At 44.1% G+C, this 15,905-nt stretch overlaps 2 protein-coding genes across 4 annotated transcripts; both read left to right on the top strand.

Moving 5' to 3' along the window:
* Positions 1 to 807: 807 nt before the first annotated feature.
* rap1aa (RAP1A, member of RAS oncogene family a) lies at positions 808 to 8,760 on the top strand. 3 transcript variants are annotated; one of them, XM_040193965.2, is made up of 9 exons: positions 808 to 914; positions 2,285 to 2,438; positions 4,382 to 4,469; positions 4,720 to 4,788; positions 4,887 to 4,943; positions 5,027 to 5,167; positions 5,883 to 6,026; positions 6,280 to 6,395; positions 8,057 to 8,760. In XM_040193965.2, exons 3-8 carry the CDS (start codon positions 4,413 to 4,415, stop codon positions 6,364 to 6,366), a joined length of 555 nt encoding a protein of 184 aa, XP_040049899.1. In that variant the 5' UTR covers positions 808 to 914; positions 2,285 to 2,438; positions 4,382 to 4,412; the 3' UTR covers positions 6,367 to 6,395; positions 8,057 to 8,760. The 3 variants fall into 3 exon arrangements, with proteins under 3 accessions (XP_040049899.1, XP_040049900.1, XP_040049903.1); XM_040193966.2 differs by having other exon boundaries at positions 814 to 939; XM_040193969.2 differs by having other exon boundaries at positions 814 to 1,177.
* A 948-nt stretch (positions 8,761 to 9,708) lies between these two features.
* On the top strand, positions 9,709 to 15,880 carry xkr7a (XK related 7a). The gene is made up of 3 exons (XM_040193959.2): positions 9,709 to 10,436; positions 12,489 to 12,688; positions 12,910 to 15,880. Exons 1-3 carry the CDS (start codon positions 9,892 to 9,894, stop codon positions 13,863 to 13,865), a joined length of 1,701 nt encoding a protein of 566 aa, XP_040049893.2. The 5' UTR covers positions 9,709 to 9,891; the 3' UTR covers positions 13,866 to 15,880.
* The last annotated feature ends 25 nt before the right edge of the window (positions 15,881 to 15,905 follow it).

Raw genomic sequence — 15,905 nt, 5'->3', positions numbered from 1 at the left:
ACCGAGGATAGACAGCCTTTCACAAACTCCACATTTAGCCAGTGCAATGAGGAAGATATGCAATGAGAGAAACACATCTAATCCATGTAGTCACTGCGCTGTGACCAGCTGGCACTGCTGTTCTTTCATGTGGGTCTTTGTCATGACAACAGTCGCAGTAACAAAGCAGGCACACAACGGCAAATGGAAATGTTAAGTGGGCAATGAACTGAAGAAATGATTTAGATGCAACCAATAATGTGACACACCTACGCAAATTCAATGTGTCTATATGAGAAAGGCAAAAATAGGCGTTAAGTCAAACTACACAACAACTCATCCAGGAAAACATTTCACTTAAATTCCACCATGTCAAACTCATGTTGTCGTTCAAAAAGGCCACATGCATTTGCATCACACCAATTGTCTTTATAATGGGTTTATGAAGATGCCAGATTGTTTCTTAAGAAACCTTATAAATTACAGAATTTACTGAGTAAATGATGCCCTTCTGGTCCTACTCCCTAAAATTCTTAAAAACATGAACTATGGTATCCCATGGTCTTCTTTTAAAAGGAGACTATCTTTTTGCAAGCTTTTTAGTGAGGTTCACAATGTTTGGATTATGGGTAACACTCATTATTATCCACACGTTTAATAATAAATAACTGATTTATGACTGTTATGCTCCCATGTATTCCTCTTATAGGTTTTATATACTAAATCCATTTTGTGAAATAGCCTTTTGTCGAGTATACACTTTTCGTATGACGTTTTCCATAAAATAAACTTGATTAGACCTGCAGAGGTGTACGTTTGTTCTTAACCCGGAGAGCTGTGATTGGCTGATCCTGAGCCAATCAGAGGCTTCTGCTCCGAGCCTTCCGTACATTGGCACATTCACATAGAGGAGAGCGCACACATAGCGGAACACGGTAAGCGTCTTGTGCAGCTTTACCAGTGCGTGGAATTGGCAATTATATATCTAATAACAAAGTTGTTTTTACTTGTTTAGTCCCTAAAATGTGATAGTGTCTCATGAGATACTATCACACCTTCTGGCTCCACCGTAGCTAAACATGTATGTTGTGTCAAATAGCTTTAGCTTACAAGCTAACTTAACAGATGACCGGATTGAGTAACGTTAGCTAACATCAGCTAATGACGAGCTAACTAACCGACATGATTTGTGGTTCAGGTAGTTTTTTGCCCGACTGTATCTCTTACATCGCTTACAGATATGAAGGACCGTGTCCACGTGTTAATAACAAAACCAACGTCTGATAAGTCAAAAATTAGCAGTATTAATGAAAACACGATTTGAGAGTTAATGCTAAGTGGCTAGCTAACTTATTTTGCTAAAAGGGTTAGCTAAACACGTATGTTGACCTTAAGGCGACATAAAAGATAATTTAGTGTTTACCAGACATGGACACCGTTAAACCGTGAGCTCGACTGGTTTTCTCTGCCAGTCCAGCGTTAGTTAACAGTGTTCGTGCTGCACAGCTTTCCGTATCCTTTCCAGGCTAACACCCAGTGATGTTAGCATGCCATTACAAAATGCTGCTAGCCGAATGCTAACATTTGGTATGCCTGAATACGCTGTTTTTTTTTTTTACTATCGACGACGGCTTTTCACGCTCAACGTAACATTCTTATGTTCGATATGTTGATCCGTCAATATATAGTACGACGCCGAGTTGTACTGTTTGAATTAAACGGTGTTACGGCGACTCTAGTGCGGAGTAAAACTAATAGCCACACCCTTCCTTTCGAAAGCAAGTGCCGTTAACGTTACGTTAACGTTTCGCTTTAAGTTCTGAATAAATCTGATGTCGGTATCTAGCGTTTAAGTGTTGAGGGCGTAGTTTGAGATGATATAAGTTTATTAAAGCTTTATTGAATTATAAGCGTTGTTGTGCTCGTCTACTAGCGTTACGTTTAAAGTAATTTACCCCCTCTTGACTCTGTCATTCATGATCCAACACGGACTTGGAACAGATGAGTAACCCAACATTTTTTAAAAAGTCCAGCCAGGTAATAGATGTTTTAGAAAATCCTGGATATTTTTTTTTACTGCTTGCATGTTGATCAGCAACAGGTCTTTCACGGAATACTTTTTATTGGTCATATAACACGTGACAACTCACGTCCTAATTAGCAGACCCACACAGCACGTCAATTCCCCGCGTAGAAGCTCAGCAGATGATTATAATAATCCTTCCAATTTCTTATATTAAACTCGTAGCAATCCCAGATTAATTTAGGCTGACCGTAAACACTTCAATATTTTGGTTCAATTCAGGGCCCGGTTCCTGTCTGACCAGTTTGGCGGAGTCCCCTTTTCCCGAACGACCCTCAGCATCTGCCCGCTAACATCTGTATACCTGAGGATCTGCCGGCCCCCCCTCCCTCCCCAGATGTAGAGGGAGTTGTCATCTGCAGCAGCCGTGTACACAGTAGGTCGAGCTGGTTTCTCAGTTTTTGTTGGATGTCCACTCTTCACTTCTTGATCAGGAATGTAGGTGCTAATGAGAAACCAGCAAGTGTTTAGGAGTTTGGTGAAGGTTATCAGCTCAAGTGTTTAATACTTGAAATGTTTGTGTCCAGGCTCGTATCTAATCGGGCGCAGGCTTAGCCCTCATATCTGAAGTCAGGGCTTAGAACTGAGTTTTTGTGACACCCATACACATTTACATCTTACACGGGGTGCTTCGCCTACATTTTGTATCAGGCACACGTTGATGTCATCCGAGGTTCACCCCCCACATGCCATGGTAATTGTATTTCAGTGCACTGGTTATGGATGCACCCTCTGATCTCCATTTTCTGTTTGTATGGTGTACTTGAGTAGAGGAGGGTCATTACAATGGCTCTTTGTGGAGTTCCCTGTGTGCCGGTCTCACACTGTGGGTTTCTGGTGGTGCTTCATACGTCCTAGTTGGAATTGCAAATGCCGGTGGAGTGGAACAGAGTGTTTTTTTGTATTGTTTGCTTCCACATTTTGGAAAATATCCAACAGACCTACTATGATTAGTAGATCTAAAGAGGTTCGTAAATGAGATTTTCGTGTGCATCACGCCCTTTTGGACATCAGGTGAAGATTGCTTGTGTTTTTTAATTACTATTTTTAAGGACGGGTTACACTTTAAACCACATCTTCCTTTGTACATGGTTGCAAATTGTATTTCACTGAATTTCGTTCTAGTGTTTTTTTTGTTCTGTTGCCATTCATTATTCTTGAAAAAGTTCACCTTAAATTTCTCCCTCTTTGAGTCAGATCTATCAAACTAGGCAGCTCGACACATGCGTTCTCTGAAATATTTCCAAATGAAACCCACAACAATGAGCTGTTGGATTGTTGGTGTTTGGTAAAAAACAAACAATTTAAGCTGTGTTGCAAAATTACACTACAAAAGACAAGCCCCCCGTTGTCATGGTTGTCAAATATTTTGTCCCTGGATAATAAAGACGACACACATCAGTCTTCTGGCTTGATATTTTCTAGGTCATTTAGCGTTTTCAGTCCGTTGGAGTTAATTGTCTGTGACCTCTTTCCTTCGCATAATAGGGAAGTTATTTGCGACACAGGAACCCTTATCTACTCACACTCACTTTTTTGGAACGTATTGAACTTTTCACACATTACAGTTCAGATGTTGCACATTTTTACTAAAAAAGGCACGGAACTATTATTGCAGGAAAGTGTTGCTTGTTGATTTGCCCGTCTGAATCTCTGGAGTTGAGGAGCATGTCTTTGATTTCCGGAGCCCGTCTTGATTTTCTTCTTTCTGAGGCGACGCCCATCGTCTTGACAGCTGAAGTCCCATGATAGTGGGTGGGAAAGACGGCCACATTTTTGGCGGAGTAGCAGCGTTTTAATCTGCTGATGTCAGTGGTGATTTTTGACTGTTGTAGGCTCTGTACTGACGGGGTGTTCACCCTTACATCAGCTCTACTACTTCAGTCACTGTACATTGTTACTAATACAGAGTTTGGTACAATTTCTGCAGGGGGAAAAAAACAAGTATTTTAATTGCATTCAGAATTGTCTTTCTTAGCCAAGTATGTTTACATGTACCAGGAATTTGAGTCCGGTTTAAAGTTTCTTGTAATGTATTTAAACATAATTTCAAGAGTAATTTACAGTAACATAAACCTTAAAATGAAACGTGCAGAACGAAGGTGGGGAATGCGGTCGAACCACTACGTACGTACATGTGTGGTGTGTAAATAAACAATGTTGGAAAAAAAAGAAGTTTTGTTTGTGTTGCTTTGTCTAACAGTACTGTTAAGAAATTCTTCCTTAATTAAGATAGTATTTTAAGAGAAAATGTAATAAAAAAGGTGTTTTGGGTTTAGCGAGTTCTGCCTGTTCATCGCTCCCTCCGTCTGTGCACAGACCCTTGTGCCGTCCCGTGAAGTCGCCCACCATGCGTGAGTACAAGCTCGTGGTGCTGGGATCAGGTGGCGTGGGAAAATCTGCACTGGTGAGTGATAGCTGCTGCTGCTGAGTCCTCATGCGTGTCACGTTGTTGTCGTCAAATGGTGTTAAGATGCGATTTACAAAGTACAGCTTTCAGTAAGACCGGCGAGTCTTTTTAGAGGAAATATATTCTATACATTTTACTTAGGTGTGTTTTTATATTTTGAGAAGTAGCTTTTCCAGGGACAGTTTTTGATTTAATGATCTACTTCATTAAATCTTTTTCGTTCATTTCTTCCATTTGTACATTTCAGACAGTCCAATTTGTGCAAGGCATTTTTGTGGAGAAGTACGACCCCACAATTGAAGACTCCTACAGAAAGGTAGGCTCAGAAACACACGGGTTGGCTGTTAAAGTGCCTTATGTTTCTTATAAGAAAAATGTGCTTTACTTCCCCCCCCCCCTTTCTTTATCCAACAGCAAGTTGAGGTCGACGGGCAGCAATGCATGCTGGAAATCCTCGACACGGCTGGAACAGTAAGTCCAGGCAAACACGGGCATCAGATGGAGATGGAAGGTCTACTTGCTGCTGATGGCTCCTCTCTGCTTTGGATCTGTAGGAACAGTTCACGGCTATGAGGGACCTGTACATGAAGAATGGCCAAGGGTTTGCTTTGGTGTACTCCATTACAGCGCAGTCGACATTCAATGACCTTCAGGACCTCCGGGAACAGATCCTGCGAGTAAAGGACACAGAGGACGTGAGTGTGAATCTTTTGAAACTGATTGGTGTTAAAGTACGTACTGGTAAGTACTGGTAGATAAAATGAATGAAAACCCTGTTTTCTATTGCTCTACATTGTTTGCTAAATTAAAAAAAAGGTTAAAGAGTAATGTGACTGGATTTGATTCTCTATAGAAGTTGCAATATTATGAATCCCTTCAGACTATACATTTGCATAGTGAAAAAATGAATATTCAATTGCTGTACGCGTAGACAGACGTACAGAAGAGAGAAAAATGACCGCAAAAAAACTGTTTCTTTCACTTAAAGTGAAACCATTAGAAGGCCCATGATTTTCCCTCTTGGTTGTTTTAGTGATGATCTGATTGTAAGGCAGGTGACCTCTTTTCTCAGCCACTTCTCTCTACAATCTGCCCGTGTCGCCTCTCTGGCTCATCACTCCCCCACTGGAGGCTCTGTGGGATAGAGGGCAGAGTGATGGGGGAGGAACTTTGACTGGGTGTAAATGTCAGCTGTTACTTAAATCCACTTCCAGCCTCTTCATCTCTGAATTTTGTGTGTGTGTGGTTTATTTATTCATTCATAGCAGGTTCCTTTATTTTGTCTTGTTGCATCTACAGTAAATATGATCTTAAACCAAAGGAATCATTCTGTGTAACAATTAAAATGCTCTACGCACCAAGATGTTGCCCAGAGGCTCCAACCCTTTAACATTTCTGTTAATCAACCAGGTTCCAATGATCCTGGTGGGAAACAAATGTGACCTGGAGGACGAGCGTGTGGTTGGAAAGGAGCAGGGTCAGAACCTGGCCCGCCAGTGGAACAACTGTGCCTTCTTAGAGTCCTCAGCTAAATCAAAGATCAATGTTAATGAGGTAAGTGCGCCCCCGATTTAACGACACACACAAGTTATGATTCAGCTTTAAAAACAAACATTTTATCCACCGTAACTTTGGTGCCGAAGAAGAATACGATGGAACAAACAGCGTAACTCCAGGTGTGTTCATGTGTTTACGCGTTGTAGGTCACAATCGAGGAGCAGAACCACTGATGCTGTGCCATTTAAATGTCCTTATTCCCCAATTCCGTGCTCAATATTTTAAAACCATCCCTTTCTCTTGTCTTTAGATTTTCTATGATCTGGTGAGACAGATCAACAGAAAAACGCCGATGGAGAAGAAGACAAAAAAGAAGTCGAGTTGCACACTGCTCTAAACTGCCCGCCCACAGCAGCTCCAGGCCAGGTGAGTGGGTGTTGATTCTAAATGTATTTCAGACATGAGCCGGCCTCCCTCTGCACACCGAACAAGGGGAAATTCATTGAACGTTTAGAGGTTTATTGCAGCAATTATTAGAGGCATTTGGTTCATTTTGGTAGCAGGTAAGTTTTGTGTCTCATTAACCAGGTGAACTGGTTAAAGAGGGTTTAACGCGTCACTGGAAACTATGTAACAATAACTCATGAATTGCATATTTTTGCAAGGGCGGGGGGGGGGGGGGCGAACAAGAATACATACGCCCTCTAGTTCCTTTTTTCCCTTGTGGTGCGGTTTGTACACGAGAGTGCCTGGAACAAACACCCAGTAAACCAAGTTACTTCAAAATAATAACAAATAATAATAATCATGTTTAAAAAAGAAAATCCATTTGACGCTGAAATTTTCATCTTTTAATGTTTTATCCAAATGTTATGACTTTTATTCTTTCATGAATATTGTTGCTCCACCTGCTGGTGGAATGTTGTAACTGTAGTTAAATATGCCAGAAAAATACTTTGTGTTCCGGCCCGTTTTCTAATGTTTTTGACTTTGCCATCCACTGCTTCCTAAAGCAACGTCAGGGGGGTTTCCCATCATTGCTGTACGGGCTTTTCATTTAATATGAAAATCCAACACTTGAGGCTTGGTTGCATACAAAAATCATCATGGTGACATTCATGGTGTGTAAACTTCTCAAATGAAATTAAACTTCCCTTTAGGGCATTGACAGCAGTAGAAACGTCTCCCTGTGATACATCACTAAATTTAAAAGGAATATAAAAACAAAACTGCAAGCTTTGTTAAAAGATGCGTTTGCTTTGGAAGATACTTGCTTTGTCTATACATCCTCATGTCATGGCTCAGCAGTAGTTCATGTTTTATGATACTTTACAGGTTTTTGATCTCATCAGTCAGCGTGTCCACCTTCAACTCTTGGTATACAGAATTAACTCAAACAAATGTCTTTGGGCACATGAGTGAAAAACAAGTCAACAAACGTGCAGCGTTGTTCCCGTTCTCTGTACAGCAATATTTAAGTATCACGAATGAAACAAACATTATATATAATATCTATCTCTATCTATCGCGTTGTTTTTTTATATGAGGGTGCATGTTTTGCCGTTCCATGTCCCTATTCTTTTATATATTAAACATGGTTACCACAGATGGCAACCAAAGGACAAATATTGGTTGCCAATGGCAACCTGACAACTGATACTGGAAAAGGAGGAAGGATTACATCAGGCAAAGCATGTTTCAAGGTTCCCACTAACACCTGGCTAATGTTTCAAGGTGGAATAATTATCGACTCATCCCTTTATGTGGACGTAATACTGGTTATGATGCTGGTTGTCCACTCTTGGAGAATCCTCATCTCATAACAGTGGCTATATTTGCATTGTCTAGTGAGGGAATGTGATACGTTACTGTAGCCAGATGGTCAATTACGGTCACTGCAAAGTAAGTGGAAGTCTTCTTAAGAACAGTCTTTATTTCCAAAATGTTGGAAAGGCGAGAACAACCGGCCCAGTGGCTCCCCGGTCATTTGAGTTTGAGGCGTGTGCTCCAAACGGAGCTTCCTGTCTTCTCTGCATTTCATTCACAGGGTTTAATATCCGCTGACATCATTCTTTTCTTGCTTACAGAAACGTGTCATGATAAACTGTTTCCCAGTGGATCGTGTCAGCATTCCAAGTCCTCTCCAGAGCATTTTAGAAGAAGGCAGAAAGAAATACTTCACTGATGGCAGGAGACGGCACATACTCTCAAGATGCTCTTCTGCTTTTTAACAGCAAAGAAATCCACTTTTTTTTTTTTATCGTCACTGATGACAACTGTTTTTTGTTTTATTTGCTGTTCTTTCTTCTCCACAGTGTCTTTCTTTTTTAATTATTTGTGTAAAAGAAGATACCATGGTTTCAAATCCATATATGGAAACTTAAATGTTTTAAAGTAACATCAATCTTTGGCATAATGTGACTATGTTTGCAAAAGGAAACCTTGTGTTGACCTTTACATGCATTTCTGCACTAACAGTGTCAACAAAGATGCACCATAGTCCATGCGTCGCTCCTACTTTCAAGGATGTGTATTGATGGAATAACATCTTTCCTAAGTGACTTTGTTTTTTATTGAGAGCTGCAGGCCTTCCATATTTCCCATAATATATTCTACTTCCATTTTTGCATAATACAGCTAAGGAAATTAGTATTTTATAGACTGATGGGGGAAATGGTGTGTTCTGATCTGTGTCTTGAGGCTGAAATACATTGTACTAAACCGACTCTAATATTGCTGTCACAGATGCTTTTCCAGCTTTTATGAATGATTAAATTTTAGTACATTTTCATTGTCTAGTTTTTTTTTTTCTTCCTGAATGTTGTCCAATGTGTTAAACTGTTTCTACCATTGTTTGTTAATCAGGAAATTGAGTTAATTTGCTCAATACTGTTTGTCCCGAGCAGTACTCACAATAATAATTTATAAAAAAAACAAAGTCGTGAGAGGATCAATAACCTCAGAGATTCTCGACAAGCTTAAAGTGCAACTGTTGGTTTTCTTTGGCAGAAACGACAGCCTCAACTCAAGTCGCCAGACTCGTAGCTGAGCATTTGGCACCGCTGCTGTTGAGGGAGGAGCACAGAGGGAGAAACGCTCGGCGGCAGAACAGAAACACGTGGTTGGCTTGATGCAAGTGCAGGCCGACCGGAGTCAATCAGCTGATCCACCTCAGAATGCTGGCGAGACATTGAGGTCTCTTAAGATGTCAAATACAATTGCGGAGTCATATTTAGAGCAACATTTATCCAAAAGGAACGTCATACCCCACCCGCTTGAAAAATCATCTCATCTGGGTTCTTTTTTTATTTCTTAATTATTTATACGCACGAAAATGAGAAACACATTTTTGTTCTGCAACGGTTTTTCTCTGATGGCCCAGACTATTTGAACAACTCAATGTTCTGTATCTCTTGGCGCCTTTGAGGGCCCCTGACGTTAAGGTCAAAGTGGCACCACGTGATCCAGCTCCAGTAACCAAAGGCGACCTACACGTTCATAAAGAAGCAGCAGCGACTAAATATGTAACTCATCTGTCGCAGAGAATGCGTTTGAATTCTGTTACTTCTTAGTGCATGTTGCTTATGATAGTGACTTACTTCCTGTACATTAAAGTAAATTATCTGAGTTACTTCTGGACAAAACTACAAATTCAGCATAACCATTTGTGATCCCGTTTCAGCCCGCTGTACAGTGAACGTAGCAGCAGAGGGATTAAATCCTCCTATATTATCATTACCACCGCTGGGTGAGCTCCCGATGCTCCTCACCTACCCGCCCCCTCCTCCCTCCTTCCCTCCCCTCCCTCCCTCTATCCGACACGCATGCATACGGAGCGACGGGCTACGCGACCCCCCCCACCGCCCCACTCCCCCTTCCATCATTTCCCCATCTCTTACTCACTCTCTTCCCTACAACAAACATGGCCGCGAAATCCGACGGTGCAGCCGTCTCTCTACGAAACGAAATCCCAGCGGAGTGTCCCTCCGGGTCGGACCCGCGGCCTTCCCGGCACCGCGCGGCCGAGCAGCGCTACTCCGTCCCGGACTGCTGCTGGACGCTGTGCGCCCTTTTGGTCTTCTTCTCGGACGGGGCCTCAGACCTGTGGCTGGCCGCGGACTACTACCTCAGGGGCTCCTACTGGTGCTTTGCCCTCACGCTGGTCTTTGTGGTGATCCCGTCCGTGGTCGTGCAGGTGTTGAGCTTCCGATGGTTCGCTTACGATTTCACGGAGACCGTCGAGAGCGGCGCGGCTGCGGCCGCCGCCATGGTGGGAGGGGGGGCGTCCACCGCCGGGCAGAGCGACTTCAGCACCACGGACAGCGGCGAGCGGGGCGCTGGCCGCTCCGCGGAGGCCGGGTCGCTGCCGGGACCGGGCACCGGGGGAGGAGTCCGGGGCTGCTGCAGAGCCTTCGTGTGGCTCTTCCAGGCCATCATTCACATCTTTCAGCTGGCGCAGGTCTGGAGGTGAGTCTGAACAAAACGGGACCTGAGCGGGGGGGACAATACACATTCTGCCTTTGTGTGTGTGTGTGTGTGTTTGGCTGTTTGTGCACATGCATTCTTCATATGGCCCCAGCATCACATCACCTGAAGCTGAACGCTTATGAAAGTAGATAATTCAGGGAGGACTGTGCCCAGAATGCCTGTAGTCTTTTTGTATTGTTTGACGTGTCCCCAGCTTAGAAAGGGAGAATTAGACTCCACCCAGCCCCACCCCCAAGCCTCCCCGACGCGCTTTTAGGTCAATCATCCTACTGGAAAATCATCAACTCATCCACACCAACCGCTTTATATAAATGAACTCAAATTATTCCCTTTGTCTTTAGGGGTTTTTGGCAAGAAGCATACGAAAGAAAATTAATAGTCTTAAATGTCACGAGAGTTGCTTCCTATTTCCACTAATCTGTGCACCGCCTTCCTTTCACTGAGTATTTTTTAGCTCTTAGCTTGAGGCTCCTGCTCTTATGTTTGCTAAATCCCAATTCTCAAATCCCCCAGCAGTTTTCAGATCCAGTCTATTCCTCTCAGTGGAGCCCCAACATGTTTAATTATCAGACACGCGCCGACTCTAAACAAGCGGGTTACACGTTCTCCTCCCACATGGATGCGAGACCTAGTAGGTCTGTAGGTCAGCTCCTGAATCAGCGAGGCTGAGGCAGTGCTCAAGCTCCGAGTGCTCTGATAGCTTTTGACAGGCTTGAACTGCTGCCAGCCAGGAGGGGTCATCCAGCTGAACCGTGATGGGACGAGGGTTAGACTAAATGTGATGACGTTCAAGGGCAGGTTGTATTTTCTAGGCATATAATGCTGCACACAGACTATGTGTAATTGTGAAATCGGATGCACATCCCTTCTTTGATTTATCCGTAAACCATCATAATCTCCCCTTCTCTCCGTCTTTGTGGTCGCTCTCTTCCTGCCTCTTTAGACAGCCCTATTTATATTGATTTCTTATTTCCTCCTGGAGACTGAGACTTGTGTGAGTGTGTCCAGGAGCCCATTAAAGCATTGTGGCGGCACAGAATTACCGGTAATGCCATTAAAGCTGTTGTGCGTGTCGTCCGTTCATTGCCGCTGCTCTCAGACCGGCGTGTCTGCCCATTAAGAGGATTACCGCTCTGTGTTTCACCCTCGGATGTTAACTCGGAATGATCCGTCACCGATACACTGTTAGTCAGGTGAACCGGGATCTACCCGAATTAAATGTCAGCGCAGGAGAGCATCACAGAGTGTCTGCGTGTAGGTCCTTCACCCTCATTATTGCACGCGTGCTCTTCTCTTCTCAGCGTGTTACGTCCCAAGGTAGCACTTGTAGGAAGCAGAACAAAAAAAGGTTACACAAACTCTCCAGTGATTCAATGAGCTCGTTGACATAGAGGCCCTCAGACTTTCTCCCCCCAAGCAATTAATGCACATTTATAGCTTCAGTCAACGGCAACCGCCACTTTATTTGTGTGGGGTTTTTTTTAAGAGAAATGATTCACACAGTGTGTATTTGCGTGGTTCAACGTGTCAGTGCACTTTTACAGAATTATGTTTGCACAGTGCAAGTATGAGAAGTTGTGTGTCTACAAAACGATGTGTGTTTGCCAGACAAGGTCATGACTGAACAAGCTGCATGGGGGTGGAACTACATGTCAGCAAAGCTCAGGAGTTCACCAAGGGATTTATAGCGAGCTCTTTTTTCCCCATCCCTTCATAACCTTGAATCTAAAGACTAGATTGAGTGTGTTTTCGTTGCTCATATTTAGCCTCCTTCTGCAGCACTCACGCTGATTTCATACGAAGAGAAGCTCCACATTCACCCCCTCTAATGCCGGTACTAAAATCACAGAGCTGCTTAGTTCAGTCTAGTTGGAATCCCAGAGGAGCAAGCAGCTGGCTTTTTTTTAAAGCTCCCGGAGCTTGAAACAAAGTTAAGTCCAAAAGTTTTTGAAGCACAGTTTTTAAAACCTTAAAATCCTGCCTCAATACACAAGTCAATGTGTTTGAACTGCGTCTGCCTCTGATACACAGGTACGTCCACGCCCTGTATTTGGGTGTGCAGAGCCGCTGGCACAGGGACCCCGAGCGCCGGCACTACTACTGGCGCATGATGTTTGAGAGCGCCGATATCAGCATGCTCCGCCTGCTTGAGTCCTTCCTGAAGAGCGCCCCCCAGCTGGTTCTGCAGCTCAGCATCATGAACCAGGCCACTCAGGTGCTGCCCCTTCAGGGTGAGTGTCCCAAAATGGCCAATCACTACATCAGTCAGCCGCAGGTCCCGTGACCCCATGCTATGTATGATGAGTCACTCCTGATGCGCCTCGGTCGGCCTCCAACAGAGCAGAGAAATGTTTATTTCTGTCGTGCTAAACGTTGCGACAGTCAGCCCCCGAGCTGTTTTCATCAAGTCTAACTTCTCTTGCGCGTCTCTCTCTTCCCTCTGTCTCTCCAGGGCTTTCAGCTTCCGCCTCACTGATATCTCTCGCCTGGATGGTCGCCTCCTACCAGAAAGCCCTGAGGGACTCCCGAGACGATAAGCTACCCATGACCTACAAGGCCGTCATAGTTCAAATTCTGTGGCACCTGTTTACCATCGGCGCCCGCACCCTGGCCTTCGCCCTGTTTGCCTCTGTGTTCCAGCTTTACTTCGGCATCTTCATCGTGGCCCACTGGTGCATCATGACGTTCTGGATCATTCAAGGCGAGACGGACTTCTGCATGTCCAAGTGGGAGGAGATCATCTATAACATGATGGTGGGCATCGTATACGTTTTCTGCTGGTTCAGTGTTCGGGAAGGGCGCACTCGCTGCAGGATGCTCATTTACAGCCTGACTGTGTTCATTCAGAATGTGGCGCTCACCACTGCCTGGTATTTGTACCGCGACCCTCGTACCTCAGACTTCTACGCCGTCATCATGGTGTGCGCGGTGGCGAGCAGCTACGCCCTGGGCACCTTCTTCATGTTCGTGTATTACTGTCTGCTGCACCCCGACGGCCCCATCTCGGGGTGGGGTTACATCGTGGCGAAGGAGGTGCCTGTCGAGACGCTGGCCTCTCCGGCAGCCAGCCTCCCCCCCGACGTGGTGAGCAGCCCCCCCAGGACCCTTCAGAGAACTAAAGGGTCAGAAGGAGAACGGGGCTCCGGGGTGGACGCAGACGTGTTTCAGGTGCGAGCACTCCGGGGAGCTCAGGCCCCGGCGCCCAACCTAACGCCCAGAACAGAGGGGCCTGTCATCCGCATAGACCTGCCCAGGAAGAAGTACCCCGCCTGGGACGCTCACTTCATCGACCGCCGGCTGCGCAAGACCGTCCTGGTGCTGGAAAGCGCCGCCCCGGTCACGCCGAGGATTCAGTACCGGTGTCTGGGCACACCCAAAGAAGTGATGGAGTACGAGACCACCGTGTGACGCGCCGACGGTGCTGTTGCCGAGCTTGAGCCGCGTGCCGCGTGCACACCCTGCCTTAAATGACGTGGCAGGTGGAGGACTGTCACTGAGCAGTCTGTGTCAGCGCGCCGCGCCCAACTTGATTGCTCTCTGCATGGTCACTTAGCGGAGAAACAGGTGTGAGAGTGTGGCGTCTTTATCTCTTACAAAGGCAAAGTGCTGTGATGTTGTGTGACGATGGTGCATATTTCGGTTCTGTATCATTTCTCAGGTCGGGGTGTGGTACACGAGGTTGACGTTAGCAGGGAACTTGCTGTCCGGTGGAGTTAGAGAGAAGCACAGGTAGTCAGAGAAGTGGAGCTGATCCACAATCCGAGGCCCTCCGGAGAAGGTTGCTTCTGCGCATCCTCTCAAGTCGGCCAACAACAAAGACGAGCCTTCAACATGCGTGATTATTTATGGCAGCTGGGGAGGAAACGTCATCGAACCAGATGTGGAATGGTGATCGGCGTTTCAAGGTGGAGAACTCGCACTGTAATTTTAAACCCAAACTCCAATAATGAAATCACAGGCACTGATGATCATAATCATAATTTACCATAGCTACTCACTCATGTTGAAGGATTCTCTGAAAATGCTGAATGTAAAAACAGTTGAAAACGTGATTATTTGTGACCAGGCTTCGAGCGTTTATGTTGTCAGTGGGATTCACAACATCCCTGTGGTACAGCACTTGTTTTTCGTTCTTCAGGTAAGCTAGGATAAAAAGATTTGTGTGTTTACAAGCAATCTGTTGTTTTTGGGACATGCCATCAATGTTATTCCAGTATGATGCACCTTCATCCAGAATGTGTACTGAACAATAGTTACATTATGATTTACAAGATGTATTCGGATAGGACTCTCAACATGTGTATTTTCATACTTTACACAGCAAAGGAAACCAGACCCTCATTTCCATGTAAGTTAAACTGTAAAATGAAGAGGACGTTACCAAGGGACCACACTGTCGGTTAAAATACTGTATCCATACTATGTTGTCTGAATAATGTAGAGCGAACATAATTAGCTGCAGACTCGGAATAGCTTTGATATTATTGATGGTACAGGCGTGTGAAACTTGTGGTAACATTTCTATTTTACAGTATTGGAAGTTTAATTTTCATTTTTCTCAAGATAAATATATTTTACCTGGATATGCGTTGAAGGGAATATAGACTATGGTCTATTTAATCCCCAAAATAATCTATTCATTATCCACAAATTATTGGAAAATTCTTCATATATGATGAATTGAATACTCACCATGCTCAACTAATCACACATTTCTGACTTGTAGAGTCATGGTCACGCTTAGCATTTAATATAAATGCATTATTTGGCATTTATTTATATATAATCAGTGCTAAACATTGTTTTCCAGGAACCTCCCTATATAAAATGATCACAAATTCATGGTCCTGTGAAATAAAGTGAAACCGTACTTTATTTTATCAGGCCTGTTTTTGTATAGAGTAGTCACAAGAAGGAGATTTCTGAACTGTGTGTTTTTGTGTGTATGTATGTGTGAGCTCATATACCAGCATGTGTATGGCTGTATGTGGGGGGAGGGGAGTCCTGCCATGTACATTTAAGTTAATTTGAAATGTGTCATTGAGATAAGACAGTTTTGTTGTAAACACTGTCCAGTCAGCTCAATTTCCCCCAGATGACACCAGAATGAACGCATAAAAGCCCATTTAACACCTTTACAACGCTGTTGCAGTAAAAAATAATAAGAAAAAAAAGCCAGAGAGGTTTCGAATATGGTGCTAACTGTTTGAGTCCATCACATCATCACGACCACACGGTGGACCATACAATTAGCTCGTCATGGCAGGGCTGTACCTCAAAACACAAAGCTAGAATCAAAAAGCCTTAAACTGGTCGTACCAGGCGGTTGCTGTTCAGAACAAGAAAGAAAATAATTCAAAAGAAGGTGAAGACAATTTCATTATGGTGTTGTTGCTAAAATAAAGAGCAATGTGTTTACCTGAGTTTTGCTGTAAGTCCTTTTTTATA

Source organism: Gasterosteus aculeatus, chromosome 2 (genome assembly GCF_964276395.1).
Source record: "Gasterosteus aculeatus chromosome 2, fGasAcu3.hap1.1, whole genome shotgun sequence".
NCBI lineage: Eukaryota > Metazoa > Chordata > Actinopteri > Perciformes > Gasterosteidae > Gasterosteus > Gasterosteus aculeatus.
This window is presented reverse-complemented; position numbering and strand designations above follow the sequence as displayed.

Coding starts and splice junctions, on each gene's coding strand:
- xkr7a (XM_040193959.2), top strand. CDS start 9,892: ATGGCCGCGAAATCCGACGGTGCAGCCGTCTCTCTACGAAACGAAATC. Junction 10,437..12,488: donor CAGCTGGCGCAGGTCTGGAG/GTGAGTCTGAAC, acceptor TCTGATACACAG/GTACGTCCACGCCCTGTATT. Junction 12,689..12,909: donor TCAGGTGCTGCCCCTTCAGG/GTGAGTGTCCCA, acceptor CTGTCTCTCCAG/GGCTTTCAGCTTCCGCCTCA.
- rap1aa (XM_040193965.2), top strand. CDS start 4,413: ATGCGTGAGTACAAGCTCGTGGTGCTGGGATCAGGTGGCGTGGGAAAA. Junction 4,470..4,719: donor GCGTGGGAAAATCTGCACTG/GTGAGTGATAGC, acceptor TGTACATTTCAG/ACAGTCCAATTTGTGCAAGG. Junction 4,789..4,886: donor TTGAAGACTCCTACAGAAAG/GTAGGCTCAGAA, acceptor TTTATCCAACAG/CAAGTTGAGGTCGACGGGCA.